This window comes from Pan paniscus, chromosome 15 (genome assembly GCF_029289425.2).
Source record: "Pan paniscus chromosome 15, NHGRI_mPanPan1-v2.0_pri, whole genome shotgun sequence".
In the NCBI taxonomy this organism is placed as follows: Eukaryota; Metazoa; Chordata; class Mammalia; order Primates; family Hominidae; genus Pan; species Pan paniscus.
The window spans coordinates 50795138-50816913 of NC_073264.2; the positions used below are offsets into that span (position 1 = coordinate 50795138).

Below are 21776 nucleotides of genomic sequence, written 5' to 3' on the forward strand. Positions count from 1 at the left end.
AATTAAGCAACAAATATTAAACTTATACACTTATACCCCCTACAGAACTAGGATAATGTTCTAACCTGGAATTTGCTTCCGCTTTCATCAGGGTGAGAACCTATCACCGGAGGAGTAAATAATTCATGCCTGTGGGTCCTCTATAAAAAAGAAAGATTCACATGAATTCCTGAAACAGACATTTAAATATAAGATTCATTAAAATAGTGCCCTGATGAAACACTGTCCTTAAACTAATGTCACTATTAATTATTCTCCACAAATTTGAAAACCCACATAATTTAACATACAAATATCTAGTAATGTAAGTTTTAAAATTAAAAAAAAAAACGTAAAAATTTTAAAGGTCTATTGTGTGTATGGCAGCAGCACATTGTAGGCTGAGGATATGAAGAACAACCAAGTGTCACCCTGAGAGCACTGGGGCTAGTGAAAGAGAAGTGCCACCACACAACAAAGTTCTGTGAGGGCTGACTGTACCCCAGGCCAAAGGGGCCACTGAACAACAGCCCAGATGATAAATAAGATTTGGGTAGTAAGAAACAAAAGGAGTCTAAGATAAGACATTTCAGGGCCAGGCGCGGTGGCTCACACCTGTAATCCCAGCACTTTGGGAGGTCGAGGAGGGCGGATCACCTGAGGTCAGGAGTTCGAGACCAGCCTGGCCAACATAGTGAAACCACGTCTCTACCAAAAATACAAAAATTAGCTGGGTGTGGTGGCAGGTGCCTGTAATCCCAGCTACTCAGGAGGCTGAGGCAGGAGAATTGCTTGAATCCAGGAGGCAGAGGTTGCAGTGAGCTAAGATCGTGCCACTGCACTCCAGCCTGGGCAACAAGAGCGAAACTGTGTCTCAAAAAAAAAAAAAAAAAGACATTTCAGGCAGAGAAATTATAAGAGTTAGAGTATTTAGGAAGCTACGCAAAGTTTAATACAGTTGAATTATGCGGTGCACAAGGTAGAACATGAGACAAGGCCAGAGATTAATAAGATCCATGTGGAGATACTTCCCTCCCCAACTCTCAGTCCATATAGTTTAGGTAGGATTGATACCCCTTCCCCCTTCTATAGATAGGAATTCAAGGTCTAGAAAATGAAAGTACTCCATCCTTTGGCCAGTGATTGGTTCAAGGATGAGCAAGTGCTTCAAGGTAGGCTCAAAAGTGACAGATTCAAGACTTTTGCTAGAGCTATTAGAAAAGAGGAACTCTCTTTCCAAGAGTTGCTAAGGCTACTACTGGAGATCTTTGTCACTTTATAGGGAGAACCTATTTGAAAGTAAAATCAATTTTTTAAAAGAGCTGGGACATGGAAAGAGACAGATGCCTCCTGATATTGTGTGAGCACCTGAATCCAGCCAGGCTTGAAACTGGTGGACTTCTAGACTTCATAATACAAGCTAAGCCAATATATTCCTTTTTCAGTTTTAATCTATTTGAGTTTCTGTAACCTCCAACTCAAAAAGCCCTGACAATACAAACTTTGTATGCCCAGCCAAGAAGTTTGTCCTATAGACAATGAGAAACAAAGATTTTGAAGTAGGATAATGATAACATCAGATTCATTTTCTGGAAGATAATTGCAATGAAAATATGGATGGACTGAACTTCAACCTGTTTATTTCACAGATGAATAAACGAGGCTCAGAAGGGATAAGTGGCACACCCACCATAACAGAGTAGACTTCAAAACATACTTAAGAAAAAAGAAATGTGGTGTTTACTGAGCACCTTCTCTGTATAAAGGACAGTGCCAAATGTGGCACAGGAGATAAACAACGAATCCACAGTCTGATCACAGGGATAAGCACCTCAAATGCAAGGCAGGGCCAAGTCCAGTCAGTGACATAAAAGACGTACTACTGAGCTGGGCACAGTGGCTCACGCTTGTGATCCTAACACTTTGGGAGGCCGAGGCGGGTGGATCACGAGGTCAGGAGATGGAGACCATTCTGGCTAACACAGTGAAACCCGTCTCTACTAAAAATACAAAAAATTAGCCAGGCGCTTTGGCACATGCCTATAGTCCCAGCTACTCGGGAGGCTGAGGCAGGAGAATCGCTTGAACCCAGGAGGCGGAAGTTGCAGTGAGCCGGGATTGCGCCACTGCACTCAAGCCTGGGCAACAGAGTAAGACTCTGCCTCAGAAAAAAAAAAAAAAAAAAAAGACGTACTACTGGGTTCAAGCAGAAAGAGATTCAGCTGGGCATGGTGGCTCATGCCTGTAATCCCAGCACTTTGGGAGGCTGAGGTGGGCAGATCACTTGAGGTCAGGAGTTCGAGACCAGCCTGGCCAACATGGTGAAACCCTGTCTCTACTAAAATAAAAAAGTTAACTGGGTGTGGTGGTATGTGCCTATAATCCCAGCTACTTGGGAGTCTGAGGAAGAAGAATCACTTGAACCCAGGAGGCAGAGGTTACAGTGAGCCAAGTTTGCACCACTGCACTCTAGCCTAGGCGACAGAGCAAGACTCTATATCAAAAATAAAATAAATAAAAAAGAAAAAGATTGCATCCAACTGAAGATCAAGACGGGCTCCAGAAAGGAGGAATCTGAGAAAAGCCTTCCAAAATAGGACGGTTTCAACAGTGGAGATAAGAGGGAAGAGCAGTCAACAGGATAAACAAAGTCACAGAAGTAGTGAAAGAAACAGAAACAATAATTCCATATTTCAGTTTTGGCTCCAGCCCAGATTATGACTACAGGAAAAGTAGAGATTAGGCCAATTATGTGTGAGAGAAGATCTTACATATTAAGGATAATCTGCATTTAATTCAATAGGCAGTGAATTTCCTTGAAAGACTTCTGTGCAAAACCCATGAGGTGGTCAGAGCTATACTTTGGGCAGATTAACCTAGCAACACTATGTCGGCAATGGAAGCAGCAGAGGATGCTGGTTCCTCAAGATCATTCTTTTCAACCTTTATTTAACCTACCGCTGACCATCTGCTCCTCCTTGAAGCCTTCTTGTGCTTCTGCCATATAACACCATCCTCACCTGGCCCCCAAGTTCTATCCTCTCCCCTCTTTTTTTTTTTTTTTTTGAGACGGAGTTTCGCTCTTGTTGCCCAGGCTGGAGTGCAATGGCGCCATCTTGGCTCACCATAACCTCCGCCTCCCAGGTTCAAGCGATTCTCCTGCCTCAGCCTCCCAAGTAGCTGGGATTACGAGCATGTGCCACCATGCCTGACTACTTTTGTATTTTTAGTAGAGACAGGGTTTCTCCATGTTGGTCAGGCTGGTCTCGAAATCCTGACCTCAGGTGATCCACCCACCTCGGCCTCCCAAAGTGCTGGGATTACAGGCGTGAGCCACTGCGCCTAGCCTCCCTCTTGTCTTTTTATCACTTCTCTTTGTCCCAAGGTCTCATCCTTGCAGTTCCATTTTTTACTCTATGCAGATGCTCCCAAATCTCTCTCTTGCTACCAACTCTCTTTCCATAGCTCCAGATGTACACTTCACTTGATACTCTCCTGGCAATCTTAACTCAAATGCTTAAAACAGAACCTGCTATCACCTTCTACAAACATTCTCTTTTTCCTGTTTAATGTATTATTCTATATTCTACTCTCTCAGACTCTAGGCCTTACTCATCTCTGATTCTTCACCCGCTCCCTTCTCCTTCACATCCAGACAGTCACCATGTGTTATAGTTTCTGCTGCTTGAGTGTGATGCCCTCATTCTACACCCCTTGCCACTTCCTTCATCCAGGCTATCATTTATGCCAAGACTAATACCACAGACTCCTAGAAGACTTCTCTCACACTCCAAGTCATCCCTATATCTGCTGGTGGAGGAAGCACTCAAAAAACCTGGCTGCGACCGAGTTTCTCTGGTATTCCAAAGCACCTCACACAAGGAGAACAGTCCCAACTCCCAAGGGTGGCATCCAAAGTGCTCCTACAATTTGGCTCCCACTTGCCTTTCCAAACTGATCCCACACTACTCCTGATTTTCTCATCATTTCCTGCAAAGAGTCCATTTTTTGCTGTACCTTTCTTCACAATCGCCACCTTTTCCCCATTTCCACAAGATTAAGGCAATCTAGGTCCATGCCAAATGCCATCATTTCCTTGAAGCCTTTCCTGATTTTTCTATTGAATACATTGTTTGCATCTCTTTTATAGCACATATAAAATTCTACTTTATGTATTGCACAAATGTCTATAACTTCATAGACTGTAAGCTACTTGAAAGTAGTAAAGTATAGTAGGCAATGGTTGGGCTTTAGAGTCAGGCTGGATTAAAATCCTGTCTTACTATATACGATCTATGGGCAAATTACTAAACTTCTTTAAGCCTCAGTTTCTTCATCCGTAAAATGGGGATAATAATAGCATTTACACATTATTAGTATTATGAGGATTAAATGAGGTAAATAATGTATGTTAAGTGCTACCTGGCATATCATGTATTAAATAGTAACTACTATTTTTACCATCATCATTGTTGTTAAGGGGAAAATAGCTTTTTCATCTCTGTATCTTCTACACGGTCTCAATCACAGAAATCTTAATAACAGTTTATTGAATGACCAACTTTGGACCACAAAATTCCATTCTTTAAATATCCCTGAGATTTCCCTAAACTGAAACAGTCTCCTTTTCTCTCATTTTACCCAGTATCCTCCCCTCCGCCCCCTACCAAACTTACCTGGTGCAAAATGGTATATCGCTCACGAAACATCTCTGCTTTATCTCTTGCTGTTCCAAATAAATTTGGTGCAGGGTGGTTGGTCATTAACAGACTAGAAAAAGAGAATGCCTATTTTTGACTATCATAATACACAAAGGTGAGCCAAAAGTGAAGCAAGAGACTATACCTTCTGAAAAAAAAAGTACATTTGAAATTAATTTAAAATCAGTGGATGACATACTTACGGAAGAAATTTTTTTCTTTCTGAATTGTACACAAAGCGTGGAATATCAAATGCTCCTATGATATTGAAAACGTGCTCTCTGAAAAACATCCCACAAAATACAGACCTGAATTACTAAAACATAAGTACTCTAGGTGAACATGATAACCTGCATTATAAGTCTTTGTAATAACACACTTTTCACATTTTCTCAGGCCAGGCACACAATTTCTTTTTCTTTTTCTTTTTCTTTTTTAAGACAGAGTTTCGCTATTGTTGCCCAGGCTAGAGTGCAATGGTGGGACATCAGCTCACTGCAAGCTCCGCCTCCTGGGTTCAAGCGATTCTCCTGCCTCAGCCTCCCAAGTAGCTGGGATCACAGGCATGCACCACCACGTCCAGTTAATTTTGTATTTTTAGTAGAGATGGGGTTTCTCCGTGTTGGTCAGGCTGATCTCAAACTCCCGACCTCAGGAAATCCACTCACCTCGGCCTCCCAAAGTACTGGGATTACAGATGTGAGCCACCATGCCCAGCCCATAATTTCTTATAGTGTCAAAAATACAATGGGTGTAAAATGTTTAGCTTGTGCATTTTCATCTCAAGGGACAAGAAAGCATTGCCAAAACTCTCAAGAAAAAAATTAATCAAGTTAATTTCCAGTTAAGAATTTCATCTGTTGAAAAAGAAGAATTATATAAACAATAGTCACATCTTAAAGAAATCTCTCCCTATATGTACTACTCTTATGAGCTACAGTATTTTTTTTTTTTTTTTTTGAGACAGAGTTTCGCTCTTGTTGCCCAGGCTGGAGTGCAATGGCTCGATCGTGGCTCACCACAACCTCCGCCTCCAGGGTTCAAGAGATTCTCCTGCCTCAGCCTCCCGAGTAGGTGGGATTACAGGCATGCACCACCACGCCCAGCTAATTTTGTATTTTTAACAAAGACGGGGTTTCTTTATGTTGGTCAGGCTGGTCACTAACTCCCAACCTCAGGTGATCCACCCACCTCAGCCTCCCAAAGTGCAGGGATTACAGGCATGAGCCACTGCGCCCGGCCATGAGCTACAGTATTATTAAAGGATATGATTAAGTTCCAACAATTTTTATTTTTTTTGTTTTTGTTTTGTTTTTTGAGACAGTCTCACTCTGATGCCCAGGCTGGGGTGTGATCTTGGCTCACTGCAACCTCTTCCTCCCGGCCTCAAGCGATTCTCCCGCCTCTCAAGTAGCTGGGATTACAGGCATGTGCCACCACACCCAGCTAATTTTTGTATTTTTAGTAGAGACAGGGTTTTGCCATATTGGCCAGGCTGGTCTCAAACTCCTGACCTCAAGTGATCCGCCTGCCTCAGCCTCCCAAACTGCTGGGATTACAGGCATGAGCCACCATGCCCAACCCCAACAATTTAAAAATCTAAAATGTTTTTTGTTTGTTGTTTGTCTGAGATGGAGTCTAGTTCTGTCGCCCAGGCTGGAGTGCAGTGGCATGATCTCAGCTCACTGCAACCTCTGCCTCCTGGGTTCAAGTGATTCTCCTGCCTCAGCCTCCCAAGTAGCTGGGATTACAGGCACCCTCCACCACGCCCAGCTAATTTTTGTATTTTTAGTAGAGACGGGTTTTCACTGTGTTGGCCAGGCTGGTCTCAAACTCCTGACCTCATGATCTGCCTGCCTTGGCCTCCCAAAGTGCTGGGATTACAGGCCTGAGCCACCGCGCCCTGCCAAATCTAAAATGTTATGCAGAAGTGTCCCAGGAAAAGTTATACAATGGAAAAAGAGCTCCCCCTCCAATTCTGGCCATATCTTTCAGACTTATACAATATATATATAGTGTTAGAGATGGAAAACCAAAAAAAAATTATTTAATTTCAGATACTTTTAATAATATAACCATGTTTAAAAGAAGTTAAAAATTTCCACAGCACTATTGTATAAATATCCCAACCTAAAAATCTTTCCTAAAATTACATGTTTATCTCCCAAATTGAAAATGATCAAAAAAGATTCATGCTACCCTAGAGGTAACAAGTATAGAGTGGCTGAGAATCACTGAACTTGAGGAAAACCTAGACTCCAGACACTGCTCCACTATTTTCTGGTGGATCAGTCTGAGTAAGTTATTGAACTTCTCATGCCATCTCTTCATCTATGAGAACAAGAGCCTCTATTGTGGTATGATATAATGACTCTCTGACAATTGAAGGTACAAAAATCCTTTACCATTCAGTCCCCACTGGACCTCCATGTAGGCTGGCTATAACATATAAACAGCCTGACAGAAATAGCCGAGCCAGGTCAGTGAGGAGTACGGGCTGGCCGACCCAGGCACTGCGCACTGAGGCCAGGGATGGGCCTGAGCCACGCACCTCCTCTGAAACTACCCTGTGCCCTGCCTTTGAGGCCTGACAGGTGTGGGAGCAGGAGCTGCCCAAAGGTGGGCTGGGGTTGGAGGAAGCAGCCTGGTCGTTGCTATGTGCCCTGAGGCTTTAAGGCACCTGACCCCACCCTTGCTGAACTGGCATCACCAGGACCTGTTTACTCTAGATGAGAATCATGATCCCTGGGCGCTTAGTGTATTGCCTGGAAGAGCCCACTCATCCTGGACGAGCACTTTGGCAGACTCAGACAGTCCTTGAGGAGGATGACTGAGACATCATGGGCCATGCACTGTGTGCCTGCTCTTAGGGAAATGTCATCATTGACAATAGCTATTTCTTCATCCAGAACCTGGGGGAGAGTGGGTTCAGCCATGTGGACCTAGTGGAGGGGTTACAGGATGGACACTTCTACGCCCTGAAGCGAATCCTGTGTCACGAGCAGCAGGACTGGGAGGAGGCCCAGCCAAGAAGCGAACATGCATCACCTCTTCAATCACCCCAACATCCTTTACCTCACGGCTTACTGTCTGAGGGAGTAGGGTGCTAAGCATGAGGCCCAGCTGCTGCTTCCGTTCTTTAAGAGAGATATACTGTGGAATGGAGAGAAAGGCCGAAGGACGATGGCAACTTCCTGACTTAGGATCAAATCCTTCAGCTCCTGCTGGGTATCTACAGCGGCTTGAGGCCATTCATGCCAAGGGTTAGGCCCACAGGGACCTGAAGCCCACCACTATCTTGCTTGGAGACGAGGGGCAGCCAGTTTTAATACACTTGGATGCCATGAATCAAGCATGCCTCACATGAAGGGCTCCCACCAGGCCCTGACCCTGCCGGACTAGGCGACCCAGCAGTGCACCATCTCCTACTGAGCCCTAGAGCTCTTCCCTGAGCAGTCACTGTGTCATTGATGAACAGACTGATGTCTGGTCCATGGGCTGTGTGATATATGCCACAATGTTTGGGGAAGGCCCTTACGAAATGGTGTTCAAGAAACGTGACAGTGTGGCCCTTGCTGTGCAGAACCAACTCAGCATCCCACAAAGCCCCATGCATTCTTCAGGAGTGTGGCAGCTCCTGGCCTCAATGATGACTGTGGACCTGCAGCAGCACCCTCACAATGCTTGCCTCCTCAGTCAGCTGGAGGTACTGCAGCCCCCAGCTCCTGGCCAGCACACTGCCCAAATCTGAACAAAGCAGTGGCCATATTGAGAAGGTGGCCCCTTGTGCCTTGGAAAGAGGCTCCCATCACTCACTGGAATCTCTACCCATTCTTTCTTTATTTTATTTTATTTATTTATTTTTTTTTTTTTTTTGAGAGACAAGTCTCATTCTGTTGTCCAGGCTGGAGCAGAGTGGCACGATCTTGGCTCACTGCAACCTCCGCCTCCCGGGTTCAAGCGATTCTCCTGCCTCAGCTTCCCAAATAGCTGGGACTACAGGCATGCACCACCATGCCCAGCTAATTTTTGTATTTTTTAGTAGAGACGGGGTTTCGCTGTATGTTGGCCAGGCTGGTCTCAAACTCCTGACCTCAGGTGATCTGCCCACCTCGGCCTCCCAAAGTGCTGGGATTACGGGCATGAGCCACTGCGCCCAGCCTGCTTTTCTGCTTTCTTACCCCCAAGAGCAACACCTGGACAAGCGGCTTTACTGAGTGGGGGTGGAATAGGGGTTGGGAAAAGGAAAACTGATGGGATATGGTACATGGCTCTGTGCAGGACTGTTGAGCTCATATTACGTTCTGCCTCCAAATATGGGAGCAAGAGAATGTATAAACAGAAGAATAAAGTGAATGCAGATTGGTGTGGGGGAAAATAATAAATAAATAACACGTAACTTTAGGGTAAACAACGAGTAACGTCTATTTTAGGATAATAATCAAACTTTAGTACAATCATTTTGAATTTCTATTGATGGCTTTAGGAACATTCATTATACTCCAGTATTTATTTTATGTATTTTTTTTGAGACAGAGTCTCACTCTGTCACCCAGACTAGAGTGCAGTGGTATGATCTCAGCTCACTGTAACCACCACCTCGCAGGCTCAAGCAATTCTCCTGTCTCAGCCTCCCAAGTAGCTGGGATTACAGGTGCGCCCCACTACCGCCCAGCTAATTTTTGTATTTTTAGTAGAGATGGGGTTTCACCATGTTGGCCAGGCTGGTCTTGAACTCCTGACCTCAAGTGATCCAGCCACCTTGGCCTCCCAAAGTGCTGGGATTACAGGCATAAGCCACTGCATCTGGTCACACTATAGTATTTTAAATGAGTTTGCAAGGGTAAAATTAAAAATCCTCAATTTCTCTATTTTTTTTTTAGCAGTTATAAGTTCTGACAGGGAGAAGATTATAACTTCTGACTAAAATAAAGATAATGACTCCTTTCAATCATCTCCATTGCCCCAAATAGGAAAGAAGTGGCAATGTTAAAACTGTCTCTCAGCCCATTTTCCCCAGTGTTTTCCTTCCAGTTAAATGCCATCAATTTGTATAGAAGTATCATATCAAGAGGAAAGAGGGATATTCAGAGAAATAAAACCCGGAAGAATTACTGCCATATAAATTCTTAAACCTAAAAACATGACATAGTGGAGTCACAAAACTGAGGTCCTACCCTCATTTGCCATTCACCATGTGACCAAGTAAAGTTGCTGAACTTCTCTGGACATGGTACTTTCCTAAGAGCAAAGTAAATTATACTTCTGAATATTCATTTCAATTCAACTCATTTGTAGCATACAGAATAAAAAGTCAGATCAACCGGTTGGGTAGGCAGCAAAAGTTAGTAATGAATGGTACAAGCAACACTGTAACCTCAAATCCCAGGAAAAACCAGTAAAGATGAGTCATTTAATAATGAGGTTTGCAAAGAAAGCCATTATTTAAAAAGACACACAGAAATAACAACAGTAATCACTGTAGAAACGTTGATCACTAATAATTTTCCAAGACAATAATTAAAAATAAGTGCTCAATAACACCTCCAAGGAGGAAAAAAGTTAACTGTACCCACATACATAGTTTCATCAACAGACTGACTGCATTCCTGGACTGCTGCTTCCACCACAGATCGTTCAATCATGTTTGATGACACTGAAAAGAGAATTTCAAAGTCAAAATTTAAAAACAAAAAAAAATTAGTTCTTTCCACAGACAGCTCTTTTCCCAAAAATAATTTGCAAATATTAATACTGAGATTCTCATTATACAGTTTTTGGAGAAAAAAAGTGTTAGGTCAGAACAATAACAAAAGCCTTATCTCAAATACCTTCATTTTCCACACTCAAAGTTACAATACCTTAATATACAGTCAAATGCCTTAATTTTCTAAACCCTGTTTAGTTATAAGAACATTTCTGAGCTAGGGTCGGTGGCTCACACCTATAATCCTAACACTTTGGGAGGCCAAGGCAGGAGGATGCCTCGAGCCCAGGAGTTTGAGACGAGCCCAGACAACGTGGTGAAACCCCTTCTCTACAAAAAATATAAAATTTAGCTGGGGGTGGTGGCACATGCCTGTAGTCCCAGATACTCAGGAGGCCAAGATGGGAGGATCACCTGAGCCCAGGGAGGTGGAGGCTGCAGTGAGCTGTGATCATGCCACTGGCACTCCAGCCTGGGCCACACAGAGTGAGATACTATCTCAAAAAAAAAAAAAAAAAAAAAAAAAATTCCCTAAGCTCCCAGTTTTAATAAGGTTACATTAGTATAACTTTATCATCATAACTGCTCAGTTTCAATGAGCATGATAGTAACAATAGCAGCTACCACTTATTAAGCATTGAGTAAATGTGTGGCACCATCCTCAGTACTTTATTTACAAGTATTATTCCACTGGGTAGATGTCCTGTAAGACCGATGTTAAGATGCCCATATCTTATAGATAGGGAAAATACAACTTTAAGAGGCTGAAAATTTTGCCCAAAAACTAGAAGAGATAGAGAGCAACAAAAACCCAGGACTGATTCCAGTGGGGGCTCTTTTAATCACTTTGATATGTTGTCAAGCAAAATACCATGTGCCATCTTAAATCAATGTACACAGGGACAAGTATCATTTTCTTTTTTTTTTTTTTTTGAGACGGAGTCTCGCTCTGTCAGCTAATTTTTTGTATTTTTAGTAGAGACGGGGTTTCACTGTGTTAGCCAGGATGGTCTCGATCTCCTGACCTCGTGATCCGCCCGCCTCAGCCTCCCACAATGCTGGGATTACAGGCATGAGACAAGTATCATTTTCTAAATGTTCAACTGTAAAGGAATTTTTTAAGCAAAGGTATAGGTAAAATTCTGCCTTTAGGAATGAAAATGAGATATAATAACCATTTATCCTGTATCACGGAGTATGTTTCTTCCTATATAATTGAAGTGACTAGCATCTATATAACATTAAGAGTGAACTCGGCACTTCTCAGCCTTTTGGCTAAGATAAAGTGGACAGTGAGCCATACCCACTTCTATCCTCAGGGTGCTATAAATATCAGACTTTTTTTCCAAGGGGAAGAGCATTTCTTCTTTCCAGTCCCATGCTTGTGGTATTAAGTATTTAACAAAAAGGTCCCTGAATCCCTATGGCAGTGTGGCAGTAGCAAGAGGAAACATGCTGATACAGTTTTACTGACAGGTTGAATAGAGAGGTGTCTCAGAAAACTCCCCGAAGTGTATGGCTGAAATGGACTGCAAATCATAAAACAGTGGAACAGAGGTTTAGTTCATGTATTGGTGGCCCCATTCTAGCTTCTTTGGGCATGTTTCAACAGATGTGAATTTCCAAAAAAGAACATGAAGAAAGAGAGGAGGGGCCAGGTGTGGTGGCTCACGCCCGTAATCCCAGCACTTTGGGAGGCCAAGGTGGGTGGATTACCTGAGGTCAGGAGTTCAACACCAGCCTGACCAATATGGTGAAACCCTGTCTCTACCAAAAATATAAAAATTAGCCTGGTGTGGTGGCACGCACCTGTAGTCCCAGCTACTCAGGAGGCTGGGACAGAAGAATCGCTTGAACCCGGGAGGCAGAGGTTGCAGTGAACCGAGATGGCGCCATTGCACTCCAGCCTAGGCAACAGAGTGAGACTCTGTCCCCCTCTCACCAAAAAAAAAAAAAAAAAAAAAAAAGGGAGAGGAGGGAAGCAGTGTATAGAAAGGAAATGCCTTGAAGGAGTTCCCAAACCTCTACCTTCCTGGGTCACCTTATGTTTCATAACTTTGGTATACTCAAGAAAAAAATGACCATCTTTTATAGAATGTGCTTTTCTTGAAATCCACTTATTCTTTTTTTTTTTTTTTTTTTGAGATGGAATCTCACTCTGTCACCCAGTCTGGAGTGCAGTGGCATAATCTCAGCTCACTGCAACCTCTGCCTCCCAGGTTCAAGCGATTCTCCTGCCTCAGCCTCCCAAGGAGCTGGGATTACCAGCGCCTGCCACCATGCCTGGCTAATTTTTGTATATTTAGTAGAGACAGGGTTTGCCATGTTGTCCAGGCTGACCTTGAACTCCTGAACTCAGGCGTTCCCACCAGCCTCGGCCTCCCAAAGTGCTGGGATTACAGGTGTTAGCCACCATGCCTGGCCCCACTTATCCTTATCACAAGCGTTATATAATTTTGTATCAATGTCTATTTTCACCAGGCACAGTGGCTCACGCCTGTAATCCCAGCACTTTGGGAGGCCGAGGTGGGCGATCACCTGAAGTTGGCGGTTCGAGACCAGCCTGGCCAACATGGTGAAACCTCGTCTCCACTAAAAATACAAAAATTAGCCAGGCATGGTGGCGCACACCTGTAATCCCAGCTACTCGGGAGGCTGAGGCAGGAGAATCGTTTGAACCCAGGAGGCGGAGGATGCAGTGAGCCGAAATAGCACCACTGCATTCCAGCCTGGGCGACAGTGCAAGACTCCTTCTCAGGAAAAAAAAAAAAAGTCTATTTTCTACAGTTTGCTTTCAGTAAAATGCTTTCCAACTCTGTTTAGTGTATTCATTATCAGTGCATTAGTAGAATTGCTTTTTATTGAAAAGTTACTGTCTCTGCCCTTTAACTTAGACTTATAAAATTAAGTTAAAATGAATAGCCATTCTATTAAAAAAAAAAAAATCCCTGAAGAAATCAAGAAGAGATGGCAGCTCTGCTTACTTTACTCTTCTTTTTTTCCTCCCAAACATTTAGGAGTTAATGACTTAAATAAGACATGGTAATAGCCACTAGGAGAGACAAAGTGACCATAAAGGACCAGATCAAAATCAGAGGCCAAGTGCAGGAAACATGGTGGTGACACCTCCACTGGGGGAAAGGAACTATAAAAGGGCCCTTGGGGATCATCCTGAGGTTCCAACTAAACTAAAGGTTTGGATGTCATCAACAGTTAAAATAAAAAAGAAGACCGGGCGTGGTGGCTCCCGCCTGTAATCCTAGCACTTTGGGAGGCCGAGGCAGGTGGACTGCGTGAGCCCAGGAGTTTGAGACCAGGCTGAGCAACACAGTGAAACCCCATCTCTACTAAAATACAAAAAATTAGCCTGACATGGAGGTGTGTGCCTGTAATCCCACCTACTCGTGAGGCTGAGACAAGAAAATTGCTTGAACCCGGGAGGTGGGGGTTGCAGTGAGCCAAGATAGCGCCATTGCACTCCAGCCTGGGCAACAGAGCGAGACTCCATCCCAAAAAAGAAAGAAAAAAAAATTAAAATAAACTAAAGGTATTACCCCTTGGGAAGAAATGCTACCATGCATACATCTTATAACACTGGGACATCTTAATAGTGAAGCCTCAACTTCAATTTAAATCTATACATCTAACAGAAGATGCAGAACTATATTAACAATTTAGGAGTTATCAGAAAATATTACTTACAGGGTTGCTTCTCAACTGCATCAATTATCTTTTCCAGTTTATCTTCAAGCTCTAATTCACTGATAGACTGAAGAGCTTCTGTGAGGTACTTAATAGCTTCACTAAGAAAAGGAAAGGAAAAATGAGGCAGGTCATTAGTAATTAAAGGCTAAAAGTTTTCTGCCAAAAAGCAGCAAACACTCATCAATCTGGCATTGAAAGGAAGAACCACTAACTGCTCTCTTCAAGTAGCACTTTATCTTTCCTGTGCTTTCTGAACAAAATCATCCTCCTATGCCTTGCTAACATAAAGCCTCAAATCACATCCTTCCTCTAAGAAGCCTTCCTAGACCAGCTCTAACTGCTGCAATCTCCCCTTTCTTCTGAAATTGTTAAAAATCACATTTACATATACCTTAGATCTGATATATTACATTAGCCTTTTATTACTTACTACCCTACATTTAAGGCAAGAGTCCATCTGTTTCAATGTCAAGCACCATATCCTGAACATAAGACACTCATATATTTAATTTGATAATGCACTTGTTCAAAGTAAATTCCAATAATCACTGTTTTCAATTGTAAAATAAGAAAAAAAATAGGCTTGGCTGTGCGCGGTGGCTCAGCCTGTAATCCCAGCATTTTGGGAGGCCGAGGCGGGCGGATCATGAGGTCAGGAGATCAAGACCATTCTGGCTAACACACGATGAAACCCCGTCTCTACTAAAAACACAAAAAATTTAGCCGGGCATGGTGGCGGGCGCCTGTAGTCCCAGATACTCGGGAGACTGAGGCAGGAGAATGGCGTGAACCCGGGAGGCAGAGCTTGCAGTAAGCCGAGATCGCGCCACTGCACTCCAGCCTGGGCGACAGAGCGAGACTCCGTCTCAAAAAAAAAAAAAAAAAAGGCTTTAAAAAACTATGACATTGTAATATAATCATAGAAGCAACACTCATTAAAATCACATGAATTTGTGTTATACGAAAGGAGAGGTTGGCACTCCACTTGACAAAGATGGAAGAGGCCCTCGGGCCTGACAATACACATATGGTAAGGCACTGCCACCTGCTTCATGGAGTCTGACCATCATTTAAAAAAAAAAAAAAAAAAATCATGGCTGGGCACGCGGTGGCTCACGCCTGTAATCCCAGCACTTTGGGAGGCCAAGACGGGCAGATCACGAGGTCAGGAGATCGAAACCATCCTGGCTACCACGGTGAAACACCATCTCTACTAAAAATACAAAAACAAAATTAGCCGGGCATGGTGGCCGGCGCCGGTAGTCCCAGCTACTAGGGAGGCTGAGGAGGGAGAACGGAGTGAACCTGAGAGGCGGAGCTTGCAGTGAGCGGAGATCGGGCCACTACACTCCAGCCTGGGCGACAGAGAAACTCCATCTCAAAAAAAAAAAATAAATAAAATAAAATCACATTAATTCCTTACCTAAATCCCAACAATGATCAGAATGAACATGATTAACTAGTTATATGCCACTACATGCCATTCTGTATTTGTAGCACACAACTTTATACCTCACATCAATATTATTGCTGATTACAATATTAAACAATTAGCTAATTACATGCCATTCTGTATTTGTAGCACACAATTTAACATTTCACATATTATTGTTATAGCCATAACACTAATTGTTCTATATATTGGGTTGCTTTATTAGTTGTTTTGTGTGTAGGTGTTGCATCTCTCAAATTTATTATAGATAACTGAGGACTGAATTATAGATAACTTTAAAACTGTAACTTAGAACTCTGTGCCATCCTTCCACAGAGTTCTAAATACACTTGAAGGTGGTCCATAAATATTTGACCACTGAGTCCCTAAAATCATATACATTTTGGTTGCATCTTGGGACAGTTCTTAGCATAGACCAAAGCCTGTAAAGCCATACAGAATCTTGCCCCTGCCAAATCCCATTAAGCTCATACCATGTCCCTGGCCTTCCTGGCACTCTCCTGCTTCAGGGTCTTTATATGGCCATTTCCTCCCACTCTTCTCTCCACCTAGTCAGGTCCTGTTCTTTCTTTTTTTTCTTTCTTTCTTTTTTGAGATGGAGTCTCGCTCTCTTACCCAGGCTGAAGTGCAGTGGCGTAATCTTGGCTCACTGCAACCTTCACCTCCCGGGTTCAAGTGATTCTCTTGCCTCAGCCTCCTGAGTAGCTGGGGTTACAGGTGCACATCACGACGTCTGGCTGGTTGTTTTTTTTTTTTTTTTTGTATTTTTAGTAGAGACAGGGTTTCATCATGTTGGTCAGGCCGGTCTCGAATTCCTGACCTCGTGATCCGCCCACCTCAGCCTCCCAAAGTGCTGGGATTACAGGCGTGAGCCACTGCGCCCAGCCAAGTCCTGCTCATTCTTTAAGTCAGCCCAAACCACTTCTGCAGTGAAGTTCTTCCTTGACTCTAGGGCAGTTTATACACCTTATCATACACTCTCATAGCCCTTCTTTCCTGGAATCCCTTTCACAATTGAGATTAAATAGCTGTAAAATAGTCATTTAATATACATGGTAGACAGACTTCTAAGATGGCCCCTAATAATCCATTACTCCTGGTAGTTACACCTATGTAATCCCCTGCCCTTAAGTGTGGGCTGGACCTAGTAACTTGTTTCTAAAAATAGAATATAGCAAAAGGGATAGAATAACTTACTGTATTATAATTTTGAAAGTAAAATTTAAAAGTAAAAAGAAAAATTTAAAAATAACAAGATGTCACCTCCTTGATTAGGTTGCCTCAGAGTTACTAGAAGACTCTCTCTCTTGATGAAGCCATGTTGGGGGCACACATGGCAAGGGACTGAGGATAGCCTCCAGCCAACAGCCTGCCAGGCAATCAGGAACTGAATCCTGCCAACAACTGAATGAGCTTGAAGCGAATGCTGTCTGGGCAACATTTGAGATGATCCATCTTGACTGCAACCTTGTGAAAAGACCCTGAAGTTGAGGACTCAACTAAGCCACACCTGAATTCCTAACCCACAGAAAATTTGAGATAATGTGTACTGTTTTAGCCTTTAAATTGTGGGGTAATTTGTCACGCAGCAATAGAATACATTATCTGCCCCCTACAAAGCTCTTGCTCTCTATTGCACCCCCTTACCCCAGCACGGTGCTTTGCAGCTAACAGATTTAAGTATACTTATGACTGAAATAATTAATGAACAAAAGCTTAATATTAGGTCAAATTCTAAGCGAAAAGAAAGTTAATTCATCAGTTGCTCATGCTTTCAAAATGTCAAGGACCAACTGAACAAAATTCATTATTTTCTCCCAAGGCATCTCCCAAAGCACAGTTAAAAGTCCCATAAAACTCACAAAACCAACCAAAAATCTACACACACAAAAGCAATAAAAACTGATAGAGAGGTATATCCAATCCAGCAGGTATTTCAATATGTATAAAATATTGTGTTCTAGGTCAGGTGCAGTCGTTCACGCCTGTAATTCCAGCATTCTGGGAGGCCACGGAGCGAGGACTACTTGAGCTCAGGAGTTCAAGACCAGCCTGGGCAACATAGCCAGACCCCGTCTCTAAAAAACATACAACAACAAAAAATCAGCCAGGTATGGTGGCCCATGACTGCAGTCCCAGCTACTTCAGCCCAGGAGGTTGAGGCTGCAGTAAGTCAAGTTCGCATCACTGCCCTCCAGCTTGGGCGAGAGTGAGACCATGACTCAAAAAAAAAAATACATATATACACATACACACACACACACACACACACACGTACATATAGAACTCTAAAACACGGAGCAGATTTAATGAGAGAAATCTTGGAAAGGTTCATATGTTCTATAGGTCCTCAAAAACACGGATATGCCCAGGAAACCTGACTTTCACATAAATTGGCAACTGCAGACGTGCAAGTGGGCTTTCTCGGGTCTCTCATCTTATGTCTCAGCAACCTTCCCGGGAGCCTGAGAGCTGTCCGGGTCACAATGTTGATAACCGGCTGCCATAGATAGGTTGCAGCTTCTCGGGCTCAGTTTGACATGTGCAGAAGAGCCTCGGCCCGCCTAGAAGAAACATTAAACTCCTCGCATGGGTCGGGGAAACCAAAGAAGGCACGGCAGCCTCAAGATCCACCTCGCTTCTTAGAACTTTTTTTTTAATAGAGTCTCTCTCTGTCGCCAGGATGGAGTAGAGTGGCACGATATCGGCTCACCGCAACCTCCTCCTCCCGGGTTCAAGCGATTCTCCTGCCTCAGCCTCCCAACTAACTGGGACTACAAGCGCGCGCCACCACGCCCAGCTAATTTTTGTATTTTTAGTAGAGACGGGGTTTCACCATGTTGGCCAGGATGGTCTCGATCTGCTGACCTCGTGATCCGCCCGCCTCGACCTCCCAAAGTGCTGGGATTACAAGCGTGAGCCACCGCGCCCGACCGCTTCTTAGAACTCTGTCATTTAAGGTCAAGCCCCCTCTCGGCGCGCGGGGAGCCGCCGCGGTGCGTCCCGCTGCCGCACGAGGCAGACAGGCCCCAGCTCTTCCCTCTCGCCCTTCAAGCTGCCCGAGCCCACTCACCCACGAAGCAGCAAGCCCCGCAACTTGAAGGCGGAGAGCGCCCGGCTCCGCAGCCGCTCCGGCGCCATATTTGCGATTTGGCGCCACCGCCGCAGCTCCGCCCCTTCCCGGGCGCGCCCCGCCCAGCTCCGGCCTCGGCCCTGGCCCGCGTCGCGCTCAACCCTGTTAAGATCCCCGCTTGGTCTCCGCTGCCTGCGCCGCAGCAGCTCAGACCTAACAGTTCGCAACCCCGGACCGAGTAGGCTGAAAGTGGAGACCACCTCGCGCTCCTTTGCTGCCGGGAAACTGATGGCCAGAGCGTCTTCCCTGGTGTCGGGCTGCGTTGAGCCAGCCACAGCGCTCTCACCGCTGCCCTAGACATTGCAGGACTGCGGCCGAGCTTCCCGGACACAGGATCCCCCTTCTTTCGAGGCCATGAGAGCTGTTGGGTTCCCTACTTCGCACAAGCTCTGGAAATACTGTGCCTCGACATTTACCGGAAGCTGTTATAAATCTCCATCGCTCCCACCTACCCCGATTTTTATTTAACTTGAGGGCTTCGTATGTGCCATGCACTGTCATAAGCACTTTAAATGTGTGAATTCATGTGTTGCTCATGACAGCCCAGTGAGCTGTCTGTCTTTTCCACAACAGCCTCATTTTACAGATGAGAAAACTGAGACACAAAAATGGTAAAGGACTTGCTCAAGATGAAACGACGAGTTAAGTGGTGTAGTCAGGATTTGAACTCAGTTATTCTGATTTCAGGTGGACTGTCAATCTGCCACACTTCAAAACGCTTGCTCCAATGAGTTGACTAACCTGTGGAGTGCTTATAATAAACACGCGGCTTATAAAACAGGAGGATGATTTCACAGTACCAATATAAAGTGACCTCCAACGTATACGGGTTTTTTTCTTTTTTTAAAAAAAGCGAAGTTTAATGAAGGAAGGGAAACAAAAGTATATGTATTTGTTTTTGCATTTTAAAAACCTCTGGGCCCGGGCGCGGTGGCTCACATCTGTAATCCCAGAACTTTGGGAGGCCGATGCTGGCAGATCACTTGAGGCCAAGAGTTCGAGAACAGCCGGGCCAACATGGTGAAACCCCGTCTCTACCAAAAAAAAAAAAACAAAAAAACAAAAAAACAAAAATTAGCCAGGCGTGGTGGCGCGCGCCTGTAATCCCAGCTCCTGGGGAGGTTGAGGCAGGAGAATCTCTTGAGCCTCCGAGGCGGAGGGTGCAGTGAGCCGAGATCGTGCCACCACTCCAGCCTGGGCAACAAAGCAAGGCTCTGTCTCAAAAACAAAAAAAGCCGGGCGCAGTGGTTCACGCCTGTAATCCCAGCACTTTGGGAGGCCGAGGTGGGCGGATCATCTGAGGTCGGGAGTTCGAGACCAGCCTGACCAACATGGAGAAACCCCGTCTCTACAAAAATACAAAAAAATTAGCCAGGCATGGTGGCGCATGCCTGTAATCCCAGCTACTCGGGAGGCTGAGGCAGGAGAATTGTCTGAACCCAGGAGGCAGAGGTTGCGGTGAGCCGAGATGGGGCCATTGCACTCCAGCCTAGGCAACAAGAGTGAGACTCTGTCTCAAAACAACAGCAACAACAACAAAACAACTCTGGAAGGTTAAATCAGAGACCACAAAAATGGTTAACTACAAAGGGGTGAGGGGATAGGGATGAAAGTGAAAACTTTCTTTACAGTGAGACTTTTAATCCATGTGCATGTTTTACATATTCAAAAAATAGAAAATAAAAAGGTGAGCTTAAAATTGAATGCATACTAAAACTAATACACCTAATTGTATATTAAATTGGTAACATAACATCACAAGTGATTTTTGAACACAGTTCTCTTTATTTAGTGAAATATTTTTCAAAGACAAAAAGTACAAAGAAATTTTTAATTTTTATGTAAGAAAGGATAGGAAATACGAATAGAAAGACATATAGTTAATTCTCATTACTGTACCTGTGATAGTTAGATTTTATAAGTAGCCACCAACAAATAATTATTGAATACTAAACCATTCCTACTAGGGGAAGTACAGAATTAGGTTCCTGTGAGCCTCTGGTGACAATGTTTTCATCAACTGATCAACATATAACCTTGTTTTATGTGTGTTTTTATTTAAAGACATCTTTACATTGTGATTCGTTAACACTGAACTCAGGGCCAAGAGCCCTATAACTCATAGCTGAAGGAAGCTTATTTATCACATGTATTTTCTCCATAAGGCACTCCCACTCTCAAATAATTCAACAAAATGAAAAAGACAGACACACACATACCAACAAACATAAAGCTAGTATGGTAGTATTAATAATTATTAACCTGGAGTGGAAGATACACAGGTACTCTTTGAACTATTTTTTCAACTATTTTGGTTTGCTATTTTTTATATTAAGAAATTGGAGAGAAAATAATCAATTCCAGTTGCCCAGCTTTCTCTCACAATCTGACCTCACAATTCCCCTTTTCCCATAAATGTTCCCAATCATAATTCTCTTTCTCTAATCAATTTTCAACTTCTTCTATGGCTCCTTCACCTGGCCAGCTCATAAAGTCCCAATACTTAAATGAACAATTATATGCTATTGACTCCAAAATCCCTATCTCTAGCCCTTAGCTCTCTTAGACTTCAAATCCAACTCAATATGCCTCCAAATGAACTCACCATTAGCCCTGCCCTCCCCCAAACCTGTTCCTCCTCCCATGTTCAATAACCTAGCGAAGGGCTCCACCCACCTTCCACCCAGTGACCAAGCTGGTAAACTAGGCATATCCTTGACTCTTCCCTCTCACGAATGAAAGTTCCCTGAACAACTTCCGTTCATCTTTCAGTTCTTAGCTTAAACTTTACTTTCTCTCAGGAACCTTCCCTGTCTTCCCTCAATCTGAGTTAAAGGGCCTCTGTACACCCAAGGTGCCCTGGACTTTTGCTATTTTCACACTTACTGCACGGTATGGTAATTGTCTGTTTGCTGGTCTATAGACTCCACCAGACTCTACAGTCCAGGAGGACAAGTGCTCCATTTCAAAAATACAATACCAATATTACTAGTAACAATAAAGTGATGGAGTGAGAATTATAATTGACATATAGTTTACACTAAGTAAAATGCACATATCTGTATGCAGTTCAATGCATTTTGATAAATGTATACACCC

The 21776-nt window shown here is 43.7% G+C and overlaps 1 protein-coding gene, 1 non-coding gene and 1 pseudogene across 5 annotated transcripts in view; 2 read left to right on the forward strand and 1 right to left on the reverse strand.

Annotated features, from left to right (window-relative positions):
• The window catches only part of POLE2 (DNA polymerase epsilon 2, accessory subunit), a 47281-nt gene extending 25842 nt beyond the window's left edge, over positions 1-21439 (reverse strand). The window contains exons 1-6 of one of the 4 annotated variants that reach the window (XM_008957116.4): positions 18618-21435; positions 14089-14189; positions 10260-10335; positions 4883-4960; positions 4656-4749; positions 66-140 (exon numbers count right to left, since the gene is read on the reverse strand). In XM_008957116.4, the coding sequence (XP_008955364.1) occupies positions 66-140; positions 4656-4749; positions 4883-4960; positions 10260-10335; positions 14089-14189; positions 18618-18685 (492 nt within the window). In that variant the 5' untranslated portion in view covers positions 18686-21435. Of the gene's footprint in view, positions 1-65; positions 141-4655; positions 4750-4882; positions 4961-10259; positions 10336-14088; positions 14190-18617 lie in introns of all 4 variants that reach the window. The other 3 variants (XM_003831744.5, XM_034937510.3, XM_034937511.3) reach the window with 3 other exon arrangements.
• LOC129393807 (serine/threonine-protein kinase 16-like) lies at positions 7520-10252 on the forward strand (annotated as a pseudogene).
• On the forward strand, positions 15045-15166 carry LOC112437114 (U6atac minor spliceosomal RNA). The gene has a single exon (XR_003025775.1). It is a non-coding gene; the product is annotated as a U6atac minor spliceosomal RNA (small nuclear RNA).
• Positions 21440-21776: the final 337 nt, after the last annotated feature.